The 22720-nt window shown below is 43.3% G+C and overlaps 1 protein-coding gene across 4 annotated transcripts in view; it reads left to right on the top strand.

Moving 5' to 3' along the window:
* The first annotated feature begins 10606 nt into the window (after positions 1–10606).
* Positions 10607–22720, top strand: part of vps33a (VPS33A core subunit of CORVET and HOPS complexes) — a 32822-nt gene continuing 20708 nt past the window's right edge. The window contains exons 1-3 of one of the 4 annotated variants that reach the window (XM_085961655.1): positions 10607–10797; positions 15738–15803; positions 19852–19979. In XM_085961655.1, coding sequence (XP_085817781.1) covers positions 10636–10797; positions 15738–15803; positions 19852–19979 — 356 coding nt within the window. In that variant the 5' untranslated portion in view covers positions 10607–10635. Of the gene's footprint in view, positions 10798–10855; positions 10885–12300; positions 14133–15737; positions 15804–19851; positions 19980–22720 lie in introns of those variants that run through there. The other 3 variants (XM_085961653.1, XM_085961657.1, XM_085961656.1) reach the window with 3 other exon arrangements.

Genomic DNA, 22720 nt, shown 5'->3' with positions numbered 1-22720 from the left:
GCATCTGCTATGGGCAGTGCACTTGTGATCATGTCCACGTAGGCGTTCACTTTTTCATCCATTTTGCTGTTTGCGGGTTCTCCTGGGTCAACAGCTCTGGACAACGTGTCTGCTGTATACATCAGCTTACCCGGTGTGTACGCAACATTCAGTGTATAGCGTTGCAGCCTGATCATCATTCTTTGTATTCTAAGCAGACAGCTATTTAGTGGCTTTTGGAACAATGCAATCAAGGGCTTATGGTCAGTCTCTACACTGATTGCTTGTCCTGACACGAACTGGTGAAATCTTTCACAGGCGTATGTGATGCTGAGCAGCTCCTTTTCTATTTGAGCATATCGCGTCTCCGCGTCTGTCATTGAGCGCGATGCATATGCAATAGGTTGCCAGTAGTCATATTTTTGCAGAAGAACGGCACCGAGCCCACTCTGTGATGCATCTGATGATATCTTGATGGGTCTCGCTGGGTCATAAAACCTCAGAACTGGTTCCTCTGTGAGCAGTTTCTTTAGATCGCTCCATGACTTCTCATGCTCATGATTCCATTCCCATTCTATGTTCTTTTCAGTTAGTCGTCTCAGTGGTGCCATCTTTTCTGAGAGGTTGGATATGAATTTACCCACGTAGTTGATCATTCCATTAAACCTCTGCACGTCCTTTTTGCATTGTGGCTTTGGCATATTCTCAATGGCGGACACCTTTCTGGGATCTGGTCTGATGCCCTCACTGCTAAGGATATCTCCCACGAATGTCAGTTCTGTCACCCCGAGCTGGCATTTCTCTCTATTCAGCTTCAGGTTTGTTTTCCTTGTTGCTTCCAGCACTTTTTTCAGTCTCTCGTCATGCTCAGTTCTCGTGGTTCCCCATACTATGATGTCATCCATTGATGTATCAACTCCCTTCAGGTGCTCATAGATCATATGGATAGTTTTGTGATACACTTCAGGAGCTGAGGCAATGCCAAATGGTAACCTTAGGAATCTGTATCTGCCAAATGGACTGTTGAACGTGCACAGTCTTGAACTTGCCTCGTCCAGTTTCATCTGCCAAAATCCTGATGATGCATCTAACTTGCTGAAATACTTTGCATTTGCAAACTGTGACATGATTTCCCTCACGTGTAGGAAGCTTGAAGTGCTCTCTCTTTATTGCTCTGTTTAGATCTCTTGGATCCAGGCAAATTCTGAGCTTTCCATTCTTTTTGTCCACAACGACGAGGGAACTCACCCACTCAGTTGGCTCATCTATCTTCTGAATCACGTTCAGGCTTTCCATCCTGTCCAACTCTGCCTTCAGTTGCTTTTGAAGAGCAAACGGAACTTTCCTGCATGGATGTATGACCGTTGGCATACTTTTATCTACTCTGATCGTGTGTTCTCCTGGCAGGCAGCCTAGACCCTTAAATAGGTCGTTTCATGAGTTCATCATAGACTGTCTCTCCTTCGCTTTCCACAACGAGGACTCTCTTTACCAGGTTCAGTCTCTCACAGGCTATTAAACCTAGTATGGCCTGCACATCCTTTGGCACCACGATTAATGCTAGCGTGTGCTCTCTGTCCTTGTGTGTCACTTTGACAATGCATCTTCCTTTCACTGGTATATCAGTACCTGAGTATCCTGTCACTTTCACTTTTATTCCATGTATCTTTGGTCTGGGTCTAATTTTCTTAAAATCAGTCTCTGATATCACATTAACTTGTGCTCCAGTATCCAATTTAAATGGAATATGTATGTCATTCACTTTTAGTGTCAACATCCAGTCTCTTTTTTCTTTTTTGTTTTCAGACACAACATCCACGTAGAACTCCTCTATCTCGCTTTCATCTGCTTTGTTGCGCTTGACAGCAACGGGCATAATGGTTGTTTTTGTTGCAACTATTGCATGTTTTACCATATGCTGGACACTTTTTTGTGGATGCTGTGTACCGCATCGACTACATGACTTTCGATTGCCCCTTTCATATTTGTTCGCTGGCCATGCCTCTTTTATCACATTGGCGCTCTTTTTGTTAAACGGTTTGTGTCCATTCATTCTCACTGCATCCACGTTGCAGCTACTGTCACTGAACAGCTCCTTTGCCTGCGACTTCACAGTCTCTGTAGCCCTACACAGTGCTATGGCTTTTCCCAGGTCTAGATTTTGCTTTCTTAGCAGTCTTTCCCTTAGACCATTATCTGGAATACCACACACCAGTCTGTCTTTTATCAGCGAGTCTGTCAGTCCCCCAAATTCACACGTTTTGCTTCTGTTTCTCAGTTCAGTCACATACTGATCAATAGTCTCTCCCGTTTTCTGTACACGTGAAAAATCTGTGCCTCTCAAACGTCACGTTACGTTTAGGTATGCAGTAGGCCTCAAACTGTTCCTTTATTTTATCCAGCTTCATTTTGTCTCCATCAGCAGCGAATGTGAAGTTATTATACACCTCCAGCGCTTGAAGTTATTATACACCTCCAGCGCTTCATCACCCACGACATGTAAGAACACTGACGCTTTCAGTTTATCACTTTTCTCATCAGCTCCGATTGCCGCTAAATGCAACTCCAAACGTTGTTTGAATCTCCTCCAATTTTCAGCCACATTACCTGTCAACTGAAGCTTCGCCGGTGGGTGTAAACCTTCCATTTTTCACTTCATTAGCTATTCTTCAAAGGTAAGTAACGATGTTCTCTTTTGGCTTGCTAATATGTGGAGAGCTGATATAACTTCAGATTTTTCCTCTTCTTCGCTTTCAATCACTTCTGACACCATGTATTGATTTCTTTGTGGGTTCAATGACGACACATTCATGAAAGAGAATGTCTTTTAATCTAAAGTAGGTTAAACTAAGTTAACAGCATTACAGGAGACACCATCTTAGAGATCCATCTAAAACGAAACTAAAACTAAACTCTCTCTCTCTCATGCCCTCTGCTGGTAAGGCATAAATAATCAAACAGGCAAATATGCTGGTAAGGCATAATAATCAAACAGGCAAATACCATCACTATTTGCTGATATCATTACAGCTGTTACGACACATCACCTCTATCTAACCTTATTTTATTTATATAATTAGTTACAGTTTTTATTCAAATGATTATTTTTAGTTTTAATTAGTTAATTTAGTTTAAGTTATTAATTCAATAAAGTTATAGTAGTTAATACTCTCCCAGTTCTGAACTTAATCCACTTACCTAACCAAGACAGCAAAAGAGCTGTAATACTCACCAACCAATCACTTCCCTGCTGTCCTGTGACATCACTCCTTGTTTTTTTTTGTTTTTAAGATGCCGCTCAGCTCCCTTTATGCTGCCGCCGCTCCCGCTCAGCTCCGCGTTGGGCCCTGGGCCTTCTCCGGTGCTCCCTTTTTGCTGCCGCCGCTCCTGCTCAGATCCACGTTGTGCCCTGGGCCTTCTCCGGTGCTCCCTTTATGTCGCCGCAGTGAGGACAATCAACCCTATTTTCTCCAGCTGCTGCACCATACTATCATACCTAATATAAAAAAGTTTTAAAAAAGAGACTTACATTTATATAGCGCCTTTCACAACCTCAGGACATCCCAAACTGCTTTACAGTCAATGCAGTACTTTTGAAGTGTAGTCACTGCTGTAATGTAAAAAACGCGGCAGCTAATTTGCTCAGAGCAAGGTACCACAAACAACAATGAGATAATGAACAGATGGTGTTGTTTTATGGTGGTGGTTGAAGGATAAATATTGGCCAGGACACCGGGGAGAACTCCCCTCCTCTTCTTTGAATAGTGCAATGGGATCTTTTATGTCCACCTGAGAGGGCAAGCGGGTCCTCGGTTTAACATCTCGTCTGAAAGACATCACCTCCGACAGTGTAGCATTCCCTCAATAGTGCATTGGAGTGTCAGCCTAGATTTTGTGCTCAAGTCTCTGGAGTGGAACTTGAACCAACAGCCTGCTGACTCAGAGTGCTACCAATTGAGTCACAACTGACACCTAGGAGGTAAATTTACAGCTTTTAAGCACATACCGACCCCTTTCTAATATTACTATAAAGAAGCTGGCCCATAGTTTAACAGCTTCAAAATATTTCCAGTATTGTTTTCATAAGAACATAAGAAATAGGAGCAGGAGTAGGCCAATCGGCCCCTCGAGCCTGCTCCGCCATTCAATAAGATCATGGCTGATCTGATCCTAACCGCCAATCCACTATCACAGAACCATCTCCTGAATCTAACAGAATTAGACACACGAAATAGGAGCAGGATCAGGCTACATGGCCCCTGGGCCCGCGCCGCTACCCACAGGGCCATGACCGATCCGAACCTAGACTCATGTCCAAATTCCTGCCCGCTCCCCATAACCCTTTATTCCCTTTACTTCTAGGAAACTGTCTATTTCTGTGTTAAATTTATGTAATGATGTAGCTTCTACAGCTTTTTGGGGCAGCATATTCCATGGACCTACCACCCTCTGAGTGAAGTAGTTCCTCCTCATCTCAGTTTTGAAAGAGCAGCCCCTTATTCTAAGACTATGCCCCCTAGTTCTAGTTTCACCCATCATCGGGAACATCCTCCCCGCATCCACCCGATCCAACCCCTTCACAATCTTATATGTTTCAATAAGATCGCCTCTCATTCTTCTGAACTCCAATGAGTAAAGTCCCAATCTACTCAACCTCTCCTCATATGTCCATCCCCTCATCCCCGGGATTAACCGAGTGAACCTTCTTTGTACTGACTCGAGAGCAAGTATGTCTTTTCTTAAGTATGGACACCAAAACTGTATGCAGTATTCCAGGTGCGGTCTCACCAATACCTTGTACAACTGAAGCAATACCTCCCTATTTTTATATTCTATCCCCCTAGCAATGAAAGCCAACATTCCATTGGCCTTCTTAATCACTTGCTGCACCTACATACTAACCTTTTGAGTTTCGTGCACCAGGACCCCCAGATCCCTTTGTACTTCAGTACTTTCCAGTTTCTTGCCATTAAGATAATAACTTGCTCTACGATTTTTCCTGCCAAAGTGCATAACCTCACACTTTCCAGTATTGTATTCCATCTGCCAAATCTCTGCCCACTTACTTAGCCTGTCTATGTCCCCTTGCAGGTTTTTTATGTCCTCCTCACTCACTACTTTCCCTCCCATCTTAGTATCATCTGCAAACTTTGATATGTTACACTCGGTCCCCTCCTCCAAATCGTTAATATAGATTGTAAAGAGTTGGGGACCCAGCACTGACCCCTGTGGAACACCACTAGTTACTGATTGCCAGTCCGAGAATGAACCATTTATCCCAACTCTCTGCCTTCTGTTAGATAGCCAATCCTCTATCCATGCCAGAATATTACCCCCAATCCCGTGATTTTTTATCTTAAGCAATAATCTTTTGTGTGGCACCTTGTCAAATGCCTTTTGGAAGTCTAAATACACTACGTTCACTGGTTCCCCTTTATCCACCCGATATGTTACTTCCTCAAAGAACTCCAGCAAATTTGTCAAACATGACTTCCCCTTCATAAAACCATGCTGACTTTGTCCTATTAAATTATGATTATCCAAATGTCCTGTTACTGTCTCCTTAATAATGGACTCCAAAATTTTACCTACCACAGATGTTAGGCTAACCGGTCTATAGTTTCCAGCCTTCTGTCTACTGCCCTTTTTAAATAAGGGTGTTACATTAGCAGTTTTCCAGTCTGCCGGGACCTTTGCTGAGTCCAGGGAGTTTTGGAAAATTATTACCAATGCATCCACAATCCCTACCGCCACTTCCCTCAAGACCCTAGGATGTAAGCCATCAGGTCCAGGTGATTTATCCGCCTTGAGTCCCATTATTTTACCGAGTACCACTTCCTTAGTGATTTTGATCGTGTTTAGTTCCTCCCCCCCTATAGCCCCCTGTTTGTCCAGTGTTGGGATATTCTTCTTGTCCTCTACTGTAGACTGATACAAAATATTCATTCAGTGTTTTTGCCATCTCCATATTTCCCACCATTAATTTCCCGGTCTCATCCTCAAAGGGACCAACATTTACTTTAGCCACCCTTTTTCTTTTTATATAACTATAAAAGCTCTTACTATCTGTTTTTATATTTTTTGCTAATTTACTTTCATAATCTATCTTCCCTTTCTTAATCAATCTTTTTGTTATTTTTTGCTGTCTTTTAAAGTTTTCCCAATCCTCTATCCTCCCATTAGATTTGGCTACCTTATATGCCCTTGTTTTTAGTCAAATACTATCCTTAATTTCTTTACTTAGCCACGGATGGCTGTCTTTTCTTTTACACCCTTTTCTTCTCAGTGGAATATATATTTTTTGGAAGTTGTAAAATAACTCCTTAAATGTACACCACTGATCATGTATCGTCTTACCCTTTAATCTATTTTCCCAATCCACTCTACTCAATTCCGCTCTCATACCTTCATAGTCTCCTTTATTCAAGCTTAGCACGCTTGTTTGAGATCCAAACTTCTCACCCTCTAATTGAATATGGAATTCAACCATGTTATGGTCACTCATTCCAAGGGGATCCTTTACTAGGACATTTTTAATTAATCCTGTCTCGTTACACAGGACCAGATCTAAGGTTGCTTGCCCCCTGGTCGGTTCAGTTACATACTGCTCAAGAAACCCATCCGTAATACACTCAATGAACTCATCCTCAAGGCAGCCCTGCCCAATTTGATTTGTCCAATTAATATGATAGTTAAAATCCCCCATAATTATAGATGTTCCCTTATTACAAGCCTCAACTATTTCCTGATTGATACTCCGTCCAACAGAGTTGCAACTGTTCGGAGGCCTATAGACTACACCCACTAGTCTTTTTTCCCCTTATTATTCCTTACCTCCACCCAAACTGTTTCATTATCCTGATCTTTTGACCCAATATCATTTCTCTGTATTACAGTGATTCCTTCCTTTATTAACATAGCCACCCCACCTCCCCTTCCTTCCTGCCTGTCCTTCCTGATCGTTAAATAACCTGGTATGTTTAATTCCCAGGCATTGTCACCCTGCAGCCATGTTTCTGTAATGGCCACAAGATCATACCCATATGTAGTTATTTGTGCCATTAACTCGTCTATTTTGTTACGAATGCTACGTGCATTCAGATAGAGAACTTTCAAATATGTTTTGTGACACTTAGTTCCTGCTTTTGCCCTTTTTATTACTTTACCTTTTACTCCATACCTTCTGCCCCTTCCTGACACGCTCTGGTTTTTAATTTCCCCACTGCTACCTAAGTCTATGACCTTCTCTGTTGTCATTTTTATTATTTGCTCTCTAGGAACCTCCCCCCCACTAGTTAGTTTAAAGCCCTCTCTACAGCCCTAGTTATATGATCCGCCAGGACTCTAGTCCCAGCACTGGCCAAGTGAAGCCCGTCCCAACGGAACAGCTCCCTCCTGCCCCAGTACTGGTGCCAGTGTCCCAGGAAGCAAAACCCATTTCTCCCACACCAGTCTTTGAGCCACGCATTTAACGCTCTAATTTTATTTGTCCTAGCCAAATTCGCTCGTGGCTCAGAGATTATTACCCTTGAGATTGTGTTTTTTAATTTGACCCCTAGCTGCTCATACTCCTTTAACAGAACCGGCTTCCTAGTCCTATCTACGTCATTTGTACCAACATGGACCACGACAACTGGATCCACCCCCTCCCACTGCAAGTTTCTTTCCAGCCCAGAGGAGATGTCCTTAACCCTGGCACTGGGTAGGCAACACAGCCTTCGGGACTCTCGCTGTCGGCTGCAGAGAACTCTATCTATCCCCCTAATAATACTATCCCCTACCACTACAACATTTCTATTTACTCCCCCCTCTTGAATGGCCCCCCGTTCCACGGTGCTGTGACCAGGTTGCTCATCCTCCCTGCACTCCCTGCTCCCGTCCCCACAGGGAGTAAGAACCTCGAACCTGTTGGGCAAGGGCTGCAGCTGCTCCAGCTCTACCTCCTGGATCCCCGTACCTGCCTCACTCATAGTCACACTGTCCTGTCCCTGACCATGGGCTACATCTGAATTAATTAACTTCATAGGTGTGACCACCTCCTGATACACAGAGTCCAGGTACTTCTCCCCCTCCCTGATGTGTCGCAGTGTCTGAAGCTCAGACTCCAGCTCATCAACACGGAGCTGGAGTTCCTGTAGCAGCAGACACTTGTCACAGACGTAATCACCGTGAGCCTCAATGGGGTTCACCAGCACCCACATCTCGCAACAGTAACACATCACCTGCTCCATTCTATGTAATTAATTTAATTTTTTATTGTTAGTTATGGACACCCTCTGCCTGATTTTAGATGCTGGTATCCCCTTTAATTAATTGGATTTAAATTAAATCAATCCCTCTAGTTACACCAGTTAAATGGTTTACCAACAGTCACTCTGCACCAGAAAGGCCTTATTAACTACAACCCACAGAGTTAAAGTTTGAAAAGAGCACCTAACACCCCACTTACCCTAACTCACACTTACCCAAACTCTCAGCACTCTTTGATGACTCACACTCACTGAATCATTTCTCCAAAGTTAACTCCCAAATGTTTAATCTGGAATGCCTAATCTCAATTACAGAAATTTTTGCCCACTCTTAGCTGTTCCGAGTGAATGATTTGAATGTAACTTTACATTTCTGTGCTGCCTCAACAGAAAATTTAAATAACCAAGATTCACAATCTGGTGGGAGAAGGGACCCAGGTGAGTAATGAGGGGTCTCTGGATTCGCTTGGTGGTAGGGGTGGAACCTGGGGCAAGAGAGGCCCAAGGCTTCCCTGTGAGGACCGAAAGAGTACTCCTGTTCCTCCTGGCTCACAAGTAAATCTCAAATTCAATTTAATTATTTACCTGCCTGGGCCTCTTCTGGCCCACGGTCCACCTCCCGGCAGGTTTGGCCTGACAGCGAAGCCGCCACTGCTCCCCCACTCAGGCCTCCAACTATAATTGCTGATCATGTCCCGATGACGTCAAATTTTGTCTGTGAAGTGCCGTTACAACATTAAAGATGCTATATAAATGCAAGTTGCTGTTGTTAAAGAGGGCCCACTGCCTTCCTGCGAATGTCTCACTCACCTGCTCAAAAGAGCAGGTTAACATCAGGGCATGGCAGGAAGTCAGTGGGATCAGAGGGGTAGGTGACTGCCCTCCACCCGGTTTCCGCCAGGTGGGGAGAAGTTAAAATTGGGCCCAATTTCTTTGACTACATGTTAATTATTTAAATTTCTGAGCATTATAAAAGCATAAAATTCTTTAATTTTTCTTGTGATGGATGCGCTGGCCTGCTTTCTTTCTACTCCAGAGCAACTGCAGTTTATTCATTCACAGTATATACTATTTAAGCAAAGGATACATCATGTAGACCTATAGCACTTGATTTATATCCCACAGCTGGGATGACCTAAGAACTCAAAAGTGACAAAATCACAAAGGAATTCAAGTCAGCAGCATAAGTGGGGTATAAATCATGTCCCAGCAAATCTTCATGATACACTTTAAAAAAAAAACTTTATTACTACATCTCCTGTGGCATTAATCAAGGTGAATCAGAAGAAACGTTTTTATAACAATATTACATCAGGGCCACTGATTTGTAGTGACTGAGTAAGAATAGTTCTATTACTATTACATAATATTCTGGGATTTTTATCAGTGCTTGAGGGATTGAATTCCACGATTGTCAAATAGTTTCCTACTTGAGGCAGCCAAAGCCTTTGCTGATATCACAGTTGACAATCTGACAGGTATAATATGGATATCGCAGGTGATTTACGGTATTACAGATAATTCTGCAATATAGTTTAGGTAGGACAATTTAGAAATTTATTAGTGGTTGAAGATTGTTCAGTGACTGATGGTATCGACAATCACCTTTCCCAAATAGAGATGCGTAGGATCCGCGGGGGATGAAGGGATGTCACTCCGACTGCCTGCCTCTGTTTCATGCTCGGGTGGCCCTGGAGAGGGATCACACAGTCCACCAGTATGCTCAAGGCCTTCCGCAAACGGTGGGCACCGCAGGACATAATATCAACAACTTGTATTTATATAGCGGTAGGTTTTAAGGAGCGTATTAAAGGAGGAGAGGCAGAGGTTTAGGGAGAGAATTCTAGAGCATAGGTCCTAGACAATTGAAGACACGGCTGCCAATGGTGGAGCGATAAAAATCGGGGATGCGCAAAAGACCAGAATTGGATCATAAATTGCATAATAGATGAGGAGGAAAAAACTGTAATTTAGTTCTAGGCTTCTCTTAATTGGATGGACCTTTTGTGAAAATGTTTCATTAGTAGAGCCCTCCTCCTGAAGGGGACACTGGAACCAGAGGCATTTTATTGGTCTATTTAAAATAGTCTTTTCCCCAAAAAATACAACATTAAACAAATAAACCAAAGGTCTGACAACCCTCTAAACAAAACCCGATCAATCAAATTAAAATTTGGCCCCTTAAATCAATTACGCACTCCAGTCCCCGCGGTGCCCACCGGTCACAAAAAATACTGTTGACTACGTCCTTTAAATACATTGACTGTGTATTAAATGGCAACAAGTAGTTAATTTTTTTGCAATTTGCTTCAATTGGTCCCCACTCTAAAAGCAGCCAGACCCTCTTCTCTCTCAGTCTGTCGCTCCTCTCCCAATCTCTCCTCCCTCCCAGACTCACCCCGCCCCCATGGAGAGGCGCCCGGATCACGTGGGCTGGCGGCCGCTGCGCCACGTGACCACGCTGAAGATGGCGACGCACCTGAGCTACGGGCGGGTGATTCTCAACAACCTGCGGGAGGCGGCCCGCAAGGAGCTGCGCGAGTTCTTGGATAAATGCGAAGGCAGCAAGGTCGGGGGCTCGCGTCTGCTGGTTCGCCGGGCGCTGTCGGGTTGAGCAGGGCCCGGTACCGCGGTGACGGCCTGAATCCTGGCCACGGTGAATTGGACAAGTCGCTGCTCCCAGGCTCGGTGTAGGGGCTGAAGGGCCAGCGCCGGGGGCGGGGCAGGGCAACCCCCCCCCCCCCATCCTTATTAATAATCCCGCGAATTTGATTACAGTCTGCTTCGATTATAGAAATGCTAAACTAAACAATTACTCTGCTTTTAAGGGTGGGTAGAAATGCAACGCCAGTGTTCTATGTTATTTGTCAGAGAGTGATAACCGCACAGAAGGAGGCTATTCGGCCCATCGATTCCGTGCCGGCTCTCTGTCGAGCAATCCAGTCAGTCCCATTCCCCCGCTCTGTCCCTGTAGCCCTGCAAGTTTATTTCCCTCAAGTGCTTAGCCAGCCTCCCCTTAAACATTGATTGTCTCCGCTTACACCACTTCCGTTGGCAGCGAATTCCAGGTCCTCGCCACTTGCTGCGTAAAAAAAGTTTTCCCCTCACATCCCCCCCTGTATCTCTTGCTCAAAACCTTAAATCTGTGTCCCCTAGTCCTTGTACCATCAACTAGTGGGAACAGCCTTTCCTCATCTAGCCTATCCAAACCTGTCAATCTTGTAGTCCTCTATCAAATCACCCCTCAACCTCCTTTGCTCTAAAGAAAATAAATCCAGCTTCTCCAACCTGTCCTTGGAGCTAAGATTCCCCATCCCTGGAACCATTCTGGTAAATCTCCTGCACCCTCAAGGGCATTTACATCCTTCCTAAAATGTGGTGACCAGAACTGGACACAATACTCCAGTTGTAGCTTAACCAGCGCTTTATAAAAAGTTCAGCATAACTTCTCTACTTTTTATTCAATACCTCTTTATGAAGCCCAAGATCTCATATATGCTTTACTAACCACTCTATGTCTTGCCACCTTCAGGGACCTATGCACGTTAATTCCCAGGTCCCTCTGTCCCTGCACACTCTTTAAAACTGCCTTTAAGTGTATATTGCCCCTCTCTCTGTTCCTTCTGCCAAAATGCATCACCTCACACTTCTCTATTAAATTCCATCTGCCACTTATCTACCCATTCTGCTAGCCTTTATATGTCCTGTTGCAGTCGATTCGTATAATCCTCACTGTTTGCAACACCCCCAAGTTTGGTGTCATAGGCAAATTTAGAAATTCTACTCTTCCAATATCCAGGTCATTTAGATATATCAAAAAAAGCAGTGGCCCCAGCACTGACCCTTGGGGAACGCCACTGTCTACCATCCTCCAGTCTGGAAAAACAACCATTTACCACAACTCGCTGTTTTCTTTCCTTGAGGCAATTTCATATCTAAGCTGCCACTGACCCACCTATTCCATGAGGCTCAATTTTATTAACCAGCCTTCTATGTGGCACTTTGTCAAGCGCCTTCCTAACATTCATTGCATTCCCTTCATCAATCCTCCCTGTTACTTCATCAAAAAATTCAATTAGATTAGTCAAACATGATCTGCCTTTTACAAATCTGTGTTGGCTCTCCTTAATTAGCTTAAACCTCACCAAGTGCCTGTTAATTTTTTCCTTGATTATTGTTTCTAAAACTTTACTCACCACTGATGTTAAACTGACCGGCCTGTAGTTACTAGGATTGTCCTTGCACCCTTTCTTGAACAATGGTGTCACATTTGCCACTTTCCAATCCTCGGGCACCTCCAGGGAAGATTGGAAAATTATGGCAAGCCCTTCCACTATCTCCTTCCCCAATTTCCTTTGCAACCTGGGATGCAAGCCATCTGGACCAGGCGACTTATCCACTCTAAGCATACCCAGCCTTTCTAGTGCATCCTGTCTATCAATTTTCACCCCTTCCATTGCTTCTACCTTTTCCACTTCTACCGATATTTCGTCAATAAACACCGATACAAAGTACTCATTGAGTATTCTAGCCGTGCCCTGCGCCTCTAAGCATATATCACCTTCTTTGTCCCTAATAGGCCCCACCCCCGCCTCTTGCATGCCGGTAGAAGATTTTTGGGTTCCCTTTTATGTTAACTGCTATTCTACTCTCATTCTCGCTGCCAATCTTATTTTCATCACGCCCCCTCTCAACTTATTGTAGTGTAATTAATTTCACAAATTTCATTATTGCTCAATCGCTCTTAGTTATTGTCTTGATTTACCAGAGTCCTAAATGTGTACACTTGCCAAGTTCAAGAAATTAATTTCAATAACATTGTTGAGAAAATGAATCAAATTCTTGACTCTTCCTCATCCCACAAAAAATCTACAATAAAAATGTTATATATGCATGGCTTATTGGGTGACCATGAGCCTGTTAAAGTGTGCATGTATCTAAAAATGTGCAGTAAATACACTTGTGTATCATGCATTTTTAACAAAAATAAAAATTGAATATTTTTCAAAGATGTAGGTGCAATGTTAAAAACTGATACCTCCCGAAAACAAGATGATCTGGGCCTGCACTAAAACTTTAGTCACTTGATAGTTTAATTAATCTTCAAGTCTCTGCTTGTTTCCTTCCCTACACATCATCTGGCATAACTGTTAGCTATTTTGGCCCAACAATCTGGAACTTGCTCCATTTCTCCCCTTTCCTTCAAAAGCCACCTCAAAACCTAATAATATAAACATAAAATGCTGGAAATACTCAGCAGGCCAGGCACCATATGTGGGGAGAGACCCTGGGATAATGTTTAAGGTCAATGGTCGCCTGTCAGAACTGGAAAATATTACAGATGTTACAGATTTTAAGCAAGTACGAAGGGGAGGAGAGAACAGAAGGGAAGGTCTGTGATAGGATGGAAGGCAGGAGTGATTCATTGATAAAAGGGATGATGGTGCGAGGCTAAAGGAGATGGTAATGGAACAAGTAAAGAAACAAAAGATGGGTCTAGAGGAGCTGTAACTGGCAACAGCAGAATCATTAGCAGCACCTGCTGTCTGAATAAGTGGGAGCAGTGGTTATGATCTGCAATTGAGTCTGAGTGATTGTAAAGTGGCTAATCGAAAGATGAGGGGCTGTTCTTTGAGCTTCCATTGAAGTTGGAACAGTGTCTGAGGCTGAGGACTGAGAGGTCAGAGCGGGAGTGGGACCGAGAATTAAAATGGCAAGTGACCGGAAGCTCAGGATGGTGTTTAACAAAGCGGTCACTCAATTTGCGTTTGGTGTCCCCAATGTAGAGACTGCATTGTGAGCAGCGAATGCAGTATATTAAATTGAAAGAAGTACAAGTAAATCGCTGTTTCACCTGGAAGGAGTGTTTGTGGCCCTGGACGGTGGGAAGGGAGGACGTGAAGGGTAGGTATTGCATCTCATGCGCTTGCATGGGAAGGTGCCGTGGGAAGGGGAGTAAACCTATAACTTTGACCGTGCTACTGCTTGGTGTCTGATTTTTGCTTCAATGAAGCGCATTGCACAGGTGCAATATATATGTGAGTTGCAATTTTCCCCCTGTAGTTAGTTTGCTGCAATACACTAATTAGGATCATTTGTGTTGCTAGGTCTTATCTAGTGTTATTAATTTAGTCACATTTGCATTAATTCAGGGTAGCAATACTTCTGTCAACAATTCTATCCAAATTTATATCCTGTTATATCTAGAGGGGTGATGGCTATCGTGTGAAATTTAAAAAAACACTCGTCTAACCTGTAGTGGTTTGGATCACTTTCAATTTAGCACTATTAGCTTTCTAAACCTAAAGAATTCTTAGATTTTTGATTCCTAAAGTGGAAAGGAGCAGATGGAAATGTTAGAAGTTTTAAAATATTTATTATTCCATTATCCATATGTCTTCCTTCAAGGCACTTCTTGTTTTTCTTAAAATTCTATTTCTTTCCAGTAGTTGATTATTCTTTTATCGAATATCACAGCTCCCTGTTACCTTAGTTCTTTTCAGTAGATACAAATATTGTGATAATACTTTTTGTCCAATCCATTGTTACTTTTTTATACAGCTGTCTTAGATTTTTTAAAATAGTTCCACAAAAAAAAGGTACGATATAGAATTTTTTGAGGAGCTAAGATATTGAATGAATTGCCTACTGATTAAGATTTGTCATCCTTACTTGAAAGTCTTTGACATGCCTACTTTGTGCCTATTGGGCGGTCTCTCAGCCTTTAAAGTTTCGAAGTATATCCTGTTACAAGGGTCTACTATAAATTAGATTGCTAATGAGCTAAGTTGGAACATGGAACTATATGGTATTGTGTGCTATTCTGTTATAGTACAGTTGTGTTTCCTCATGCATGTCACTTTTTGGCTGTGGAAATAAAGTGATAGAAATAGATTTTTTTGTGAGAATTATATATAAACATTGGAGTCACCTTATTTGACTATTCTTCACTTGGATAGATGGTAATACTGTAATACTGTAAATACTTTCAGTACTTATATCAGATGCTCTGGTAGCCAGAGATGTACAAAAACTAAACATTTTTATCTTGATTTCAGAAGTGTACCTTGCAAAAGGTTTTTGGTACCTCATAATTTTAAACCCAACTGGTTCACTAATGTCCATTTAGGGAAGGAACCCTGCTGTCCTAACCTGGTCTGGCCTATATATTATTCCAGTGCCACACCAATGTGGTTGACTCTTAACTGCCCCTTGAAGTGGCCTAGAAAGCCACTCGGTTATTTCAAACCACTTATTAGGGTAATTAGAGATGGACAATAAATTCCGGCCTTGTCAGTGACATCCACATCCCAAGAATTAGATTTAAAAACATAAAATAGGACTTTGAGCTTAAAACTGAAAATCCATAGTCTCTGCTTTCTGGGTTCTGCTGATTATTGTTGGAGGTTGATCTTTCTGCTGGAAGTGCAGCCACAAGACTGTTTCAGACTCCAGGTTGTTGTGAATTTCTGACATAGGATTAACCATCTCTCTCTCTTTCTTGCACAGGCAATAGTTTGGGATGAATATCTTACTGGACCATTTGGATTAATTGCACAGTATTCACTATTAAAGGTAAATGGCTGTTTCCTAAGTCTTGGGCACTCCATTGGCGTGTTTTATTCTAATAAATGTCACTCTTCTAACATGTAGTGTTGATCTTCCCAACCCATCCCCTCCAAAATCTGGATGTTCGTTATAGAAGTATTTAGTTATCAGCTGGTTGGAACTTTTACCAGGCGTAAGAATTTCACGGGCAAATAGCGCCACTCTCCACCTGCAGAGGCCCATCTCTTGGGGATGCACCCATAGGGGTCGCAAAATACGGCCCAACATTTTTGCGTAATTATTATAATAGCCTGGATTTTGCGGTGGTAATGACGGCAAACTGTCAGCGTTCGCTGTGTTTACCCCACTGAAGCTAACTGTACCTTCAGGATTTAGTGCATGTGCAGCTAAACGTGGAAATCCTGAAGTTGCGGTCAGTCATCCCACAGGCTGCATTGTGGAACTCCCCAGAGTCAGCAATCAGTTGAACTGACAAAAACTTAAGCTTTTCTGCTGTATTCACAGAATCACAGAAACCCCACAGTGCAGATACACCATAAAAAGTTAAGCCCTGTTGGAATAGGTATAACTGAAGTTTTAATAAGAACATAAGAATTATGAGCAGGAGCAGGCCATACGGCCCCTTGAGCTCAGTAAGATCATGGCTGATCTTCTACCTCAACTCCACCTTCCTGCCCAATCCCCATATCCCTTGATTCCTATAGAATTCAAAAATCTGTATCTCAGCCTTGAATATACTCAATGACTGAGCATCCACAGCCCTTTGGGGCAGAGAATTCCAAGCTTCACAACCCTCTGAGTGAAGAAATTCCTCCTCATTTCAGTCTTAAAAGGCCAAACCCTTATCTTGAGACATAGAAACATAGAAGATAGGAGCAGGAGTAGGCCATTTGGCCCTTCGAGCCTGCTCCGCCATTCAATGAGATCATGGCTGATCATCCAAATTCAGTACCCTGTCCCTGCCTTCTCCCCATACCCCTTGATCCCTTTAGCCTTAAGAAATATATCCAACTCTTTTTTGAATATATTTAATGAACTGGCCTCCACCGCCCTCTGTGGCAGAGAATTCCACAGGTTCACCACTCTCTGGGTGAAGAAATTCCTCCTCATTTCAGTCCTAAATGGCTTACCCCTTATCCTTAGACTATGACCCCTGGTTCTGGACTCCCCGGCCATCAGAAACATCCTTCCTGCATCTAGTCTGTCCAGGCCTGACAGAATTTTATAGGTTTCGATGAGATCCCCTCTCAATCTTCCAAACTCCAGTGAGTATAAGCCCAATCGACACAATCTCTCCTCATACGTCATTCCTGCCATCCCAGGTATCAGCCTGGTGAATCTTCGCTGCACTCCTTCCATGGCAAGAACGTCCTTCCTCAGGTAAGGCGACCAAAACTGCACACAGTACTCAAGGTGCGGTCTCACCAAGGCCCTGTACAACTGTAGCAAGACATCCTTGTTCTTGTACTCGAACCCTCTTGCTACGAAGGCCAACATACCATTTGCCTTCTTAACCGCCTGCTGCACCTGCATGCTTACCTTCAGCGACTGGTGCACAAGAACACCCAGGTCTCTCTGCACTTCCCCTTCTCCCAATCTATTGCCATTCAAATAATAATCTGCCTTCCTGTTTTTGCCACCAAAGTGGATAACCTCACATTTATCCACATTATAGTGCATTTGCCATGTTTCTGCCCAATCACCCAACCTGTCCAAATCGTACTGGAGTTTCCCGACATCCTCCTCGCAGCTTACCCTCCCGCCCAGCTTTGTGTCGTCTGCAAATTTGGAGATATTACATCCAATTCCCTCGTCCAGATCATTAATATATATTGTGAACAGCTGGGGTCCTACCGATCCTTGCGGTACCCCACTAGTCACTGCCTGCCACTCGGAAAATGACCCGTTTATTCCAACTCTTTGCTTTCTGTCCGCCAACCAGTTCGCTATCCAAGTCAATACCTTGCCCCCAATCCCATGTGCTTTAATTTTGCACGCTAATCTCTTATGTGGGACCTTATCGAAAGCCTTCTGAAAGTCCAAATACACCACATCCACTGGTTCTCCCTTATCTATTTTACCAGTTACATCCTCAAAAAATTCCAGTAGATTAGTCAAGCATGATTTACCTTTTGTAAATCCATGTTGACTTTGTCCGATCCTGTCACTGCTTACCAAGTGCTCTGCTATTACATCTTTTATAATAGATTCTAGCATTTTCCCCACTACCGATGTCAGGCTTGCCGGTCTATAATTCCCGCTTTTTCTCGACCACCTTTTTTGAATAGTGGGGTAACATTAGCTACCCTCCAATCCATGAGTACTGTTCCAGAGTCTATCGAGTTCTGGAAGATGACCAGTAATGCATCTACTATTTCCAGGGCCACTTCCTTAAGTACCCTGGGATGTAGATTATCAGGCCCTGGGGATTTATCGGCCTTTAGTCCCATCAATTTTCCTAACACCATTTCCCTACAAGTACTGATTTCTTTCAGTTCCACCCTCATCAGGCCCTATGTTCCCCAGCATCTCTGGGAGGTTATTCGTGTCCTCCTTTGTGAAGACAGAACCAAAGTATGAATTTAGTTGGTCTGCCATTTCTTTGTTTCCCATTATAAATTCCCCTGATTCTGACTAAGGGACCCACGCTTGACTTCACCAATCTTTTTCTCTTCACATATCTATAAAAGCTTTTACAGTCAGTTTTTATGTTCCCTGCAAGCTTACACTCATATTCTATTTTCCCTTTCTTAATTAATCCCTTTGTCCTCCTTTGTTGAATCCTAAACTGCTCCTAATCCTCAGGATTATTGCTTTTTCTGGCCAATTTATATGTCGTCTCCTTGGATCTTATGCTATCCCTAATTTCCCTTGTTAGCCACGATTGAGTCACCTTTTTCGTTTTATTTTTATGTCAAACTGGGATGAACAAATTCTGTAGCTCATCCATTCGGTCTTTGAATGTTTGCCATTGCCTATCCACCGTCAACCCTTTGAGTGCCATTCCCCAATCAATCCTACCCAACTCGCTCCTCAGACCATCGTAGTTTCCTTTATTTAAATTAAGGACCCTAGTCTCTGAGTCAACTAATTCATTCTCCATCTTAATGAAGAATTCGATCATATTATGATCGCTCAGACCCAAGGGGCCTCGTACAACAAGATTGCTAATTAATCCTTTGTCGTTACATAATACCCAGTCTAAGATGGCCTGATCTCTGGTTGGTTCCTCGACATATTGGTCCAGGAAATCATCCCGTAAACACTCCAGGAATTCCTCCTCCACAGTATTGTTACTACTATGCCTCCTGGTTCTAGACTCTCCAGCCAGGGGAAACAATCTCTCATCATTTATCCTGTCAGTCCCCCTCAGAATCTTATGTTTCAATGAGATCACCTCTCATTCTTCTAAACTCCAGAGAGTATAGGCCCAATCTATTCAATTTAACAGCATGTTGATGTTGAACAACCGTGCTGACCCTGAAAAATAAATTTTATATTTGTGGAATGTCAAATTTCTCCATTATGATAGAAAATTACTAGATTTTTAAAATAATAAAAATATTTTTTTAAAGTTTGTTTGATATTTCAGCTTCTACCTTAACCCCATGTGTATGGCCCAATCTTTATTTTGCTCTCAAATTTTTAAAAAGTGAATTGAATCTATGCGTTTTATTTCCTGGTTTGCTATATGAAAATTCTTCAGTGTGATTGGTTGCTTAGACAGCTTGATGCCATCACTGCTGTTCACCAGTGCGGATCCCCTTTTGACAGCGCTACAATCAATTTAACGTCGAAAGCTCAAGTTTTTACCACAGAGGTTGCAAGATCTTTGTGGGCAGCTTTCTTTTGAGGTCAGCAGCAACCACTGTCGCTTCGTTGCTAACTGCAAATTCTGGGCCATTGTGTTTTTTGTTTAGGAATGTGGTATTTCTCCTTTCTAACAAAAGAATCTTGAATGTTTTAAATAATAAAATCCACAATTGATTAACAGATTCGTTCTTAAAATCTTGTAAATAAGCCTGCTTATCCATTGTATTTAACAATCCTTCAGGAACATGAAGTGGATAAAATGTTTACCCTGAAGGAAGGGCGTTTACCTGCAGCTGATGTCAAAAACATCATTTTTTTTGTGAGGCCTAAACTGGAACTAATGGACATCATTGCTGATAATATTCGTTGGTAGGTGCTTTTCAGTTTTAAATCCGATTGCTGATTTTTTTTTGATTTGTCATTTTTAAATTTTGTTTTTCCATGCTATTTGGTGTAAGATGTTAACATGGATACTCTGCCCCTGGATTGGTGCTCTGATCTGCTGTGCAGCCAAGGACATATGTTTATGCTGTTATGGTTGTTTCCCCATCAGGCAGGGCAACAGTTACCTTTTATAAGCCAGCCATTCCAGCCAAAGCGTTTGGTTACATAATGGCATAGACAAAGGCCTGAGAGCAGGCAGCCTTTTCAGTCAGAGAATTGTGCAGCTCCTAAGGAGATGTCACATTAATAAGAAAAATATGCATTTATCTTTTTTGAAATGGTTCTAATGTTCTGGTAATATTTGTCTTTTGTATTTTTTTTTTGTTCCTGGGATGTGGGTGTCGCTGGCATGGCTAGCATTTATTGCCCATCCTTAATTACCCTTGAGAAGGTGGTGGTGGACCGCCTTCTTGAACCGCTGCAGTCTGTGTGGTGAAGGTACTCTCTGCCTCATCAGTGTGAACACTTCAACAGTCAAATGCTGTACCTGGTGGCACATGAGCTTTTCTCGTTATTCCAACTGGGGGAAAAAACCTCCTTGTCCTAGTTTAAATAGCGGGTATAATGATGGTTAAAGCATCGTTACAAATGCTGATGCAATTGGATGACCATCTTTTGGTTTTTGAAATAACAACAGAAAATGCTGGAAACACTCAGCAGGTCAGGCAGCATCCATGGAGAGAGAAACAGAGTTAACGTTTCAGGTCAGTGACCCATCGTCAGAACTGGAAAAGTTAGAGATGTAACAGATTTTAAGCAGGTGCAGAGACATAGAAATATAGAAGATAGGAGCAGGAGTAGGCCATTCGGCCCCTCGAGCCTGCTCCGCCATTCAATGAGATCATGTCTGATCATCCAAACTCAGTACCCTGTCCCTGCCTTCTCCCCATATCCCTTGATCCCTTTAGCCTTAAGAAATATATCTAACTCCTTCTTGAATATATTTAATGAATTGGCCTCAACTGCCTTCTGTGGTGGAGAATTCCACAAGTTCACCACTCTCTGGGTGAAGAAATTCCTCCTCATCTCTGTCCTAAATGGCTTACCCCTTATCCTTAGATTGTGACCCTTGGTTCTGGACTCCCCTGCCATCGGGAACATCCTTCCTGTATCTAGTCTGTCTAGTCCTGTTAGAATTTTATGTTTCAATGAGATCCCCTCTCATTCTTCTAAACTCCAGCGAGTATAAGCCCAATCGACCCAACCTCTCCTCATACGTCATTCCTGCCATCCCAGGTATCAGCCTGGTGAATCTTCGCTGCATTCCCTCCATGGCAAGAACATCCTTCCTCAGAAAAGGCGACCAAAACTGCACACAGTACTCAAGATGTGGTCTCACCAAGGCCCTGTACAACTGCAGCAAGACATCCTTGTTCCTGTACTCGAACACTCTCGCTACAAAGGCCAACATACCATTTGCCTTCTTAACAGAGGCAGGGAAAGGCTGCCGCCTGAAAAATTAGGGGCAGAGATTATAGCCTGAAATTGTTGAACTCAATGTTGAGTCCAGAAGGCTGTAAAGTACCTAATTGAAAGATGAGGTGCTGTTCCTCGAGCTTCATTGGAACAGTGTAAGAGGCCGAGGCGGGAGTGGAGGAGCGAATTAAAGTGATAAGTGACCGGAAGCTCGGGGTCACCCGTACGGACTGAACGGAGGTGTTCTGCAAAGCGGTCACCCAATCTGCATTTGGTCTCTGCATCGTGAGCAGCGAACACAGTATACTAAATTGCAAGAAGTACAAGTAAATCGCTGTTTCACCTGGAAGGAGTGTTTAGGGCCCTGGACAATAGGAAGGGAGGAGGTAAAAGGGCAAGTGTTGCATCTCCTGCGCTTGCACGGGAAGGTGCTGTGGGAAGGGGAGGGGGTGTTGGGGGTAATTGAGGAGTGAACATGGGTGTCCCTTTGGAATGCTGAAAGGGGAGGGGAAAATGTGTTTGGTGGCGGGATCACGCTGGAGGTGGCGGAAATGGTGGAGGATGATCCATTGAATGTGGAGGCTGGTGGGGTGAAAGGTGAGGACAAGGGGAACCCTATTGTGGTTCTGAGGGGGAGGGGTGAGAGCAGAAGTGCGGGAAATGGAACGGACACGGTCAAGGACCATGTCAACCATGGTAGAGGAAAAAGGAAGACATTGGAAGCACTAGTATAGAAGGTGGCATCGTCAGAACAGATGTGGTGGAGACTGAGAAAATGGGAGAATGAAATAAGAGTCCTTGCAGGAAGCGGGGTGGGAGGAAGTGTAGTCCAGGTAGCTGTGGGAGTCAGTGGGCTAAAAGTGGATGTTTGTCGATAGCCTATCCCCAGAAATGGGGACAGAGAAGTCGGGGAAGGGAAGAGTCGGAGATGGACCATGTGAAGATGAAGGAAGGGTGGAAATTGGAAGCAAAGTGAATAAAATTTTCTAGTTTAGGGCGAGAGCAGGAAATGACACCAATACAGTCATTAGAGTAACTTCTGCCCTTATTTTTTCAGGCGGCAGCTGTTGATGATTCTGCCATCCCCATGGCAACATTTAACCACTCCTGCCTCCCACCCTATCACAGACCATCCCTTTTGTTCTTTCCTCCCCTCCTCCCTTTCCCTGCCTCTGCACCTGCTTAAAACCGGTTACATCTCTAACTTTTTCCAGTTCTGACGAAGGGTCACAGACCTGAAACATTAACAC

The sequence above is a fragment of the Somniosus microcephalus genome, chromosome 19 (assembly GCF_052327205.1).
Source record: "Somniosus microcephalus isolate GS21.2 chromosome 19, FLI_Smic_1.0, whole genome shotgun sequence".
Taxonomy (NCBI): Eukaryota; Metazoa; Chordata; class Chondrichthyes; order Squaliformes; family Somniosidae; genus Somniosus; species Somniosus microcephalus.
The sequence above is the reverse complement of the archived record's forward strand: the minus strand, read 5'-3'. Positions and strand labels throughout refer to the sequence as shown.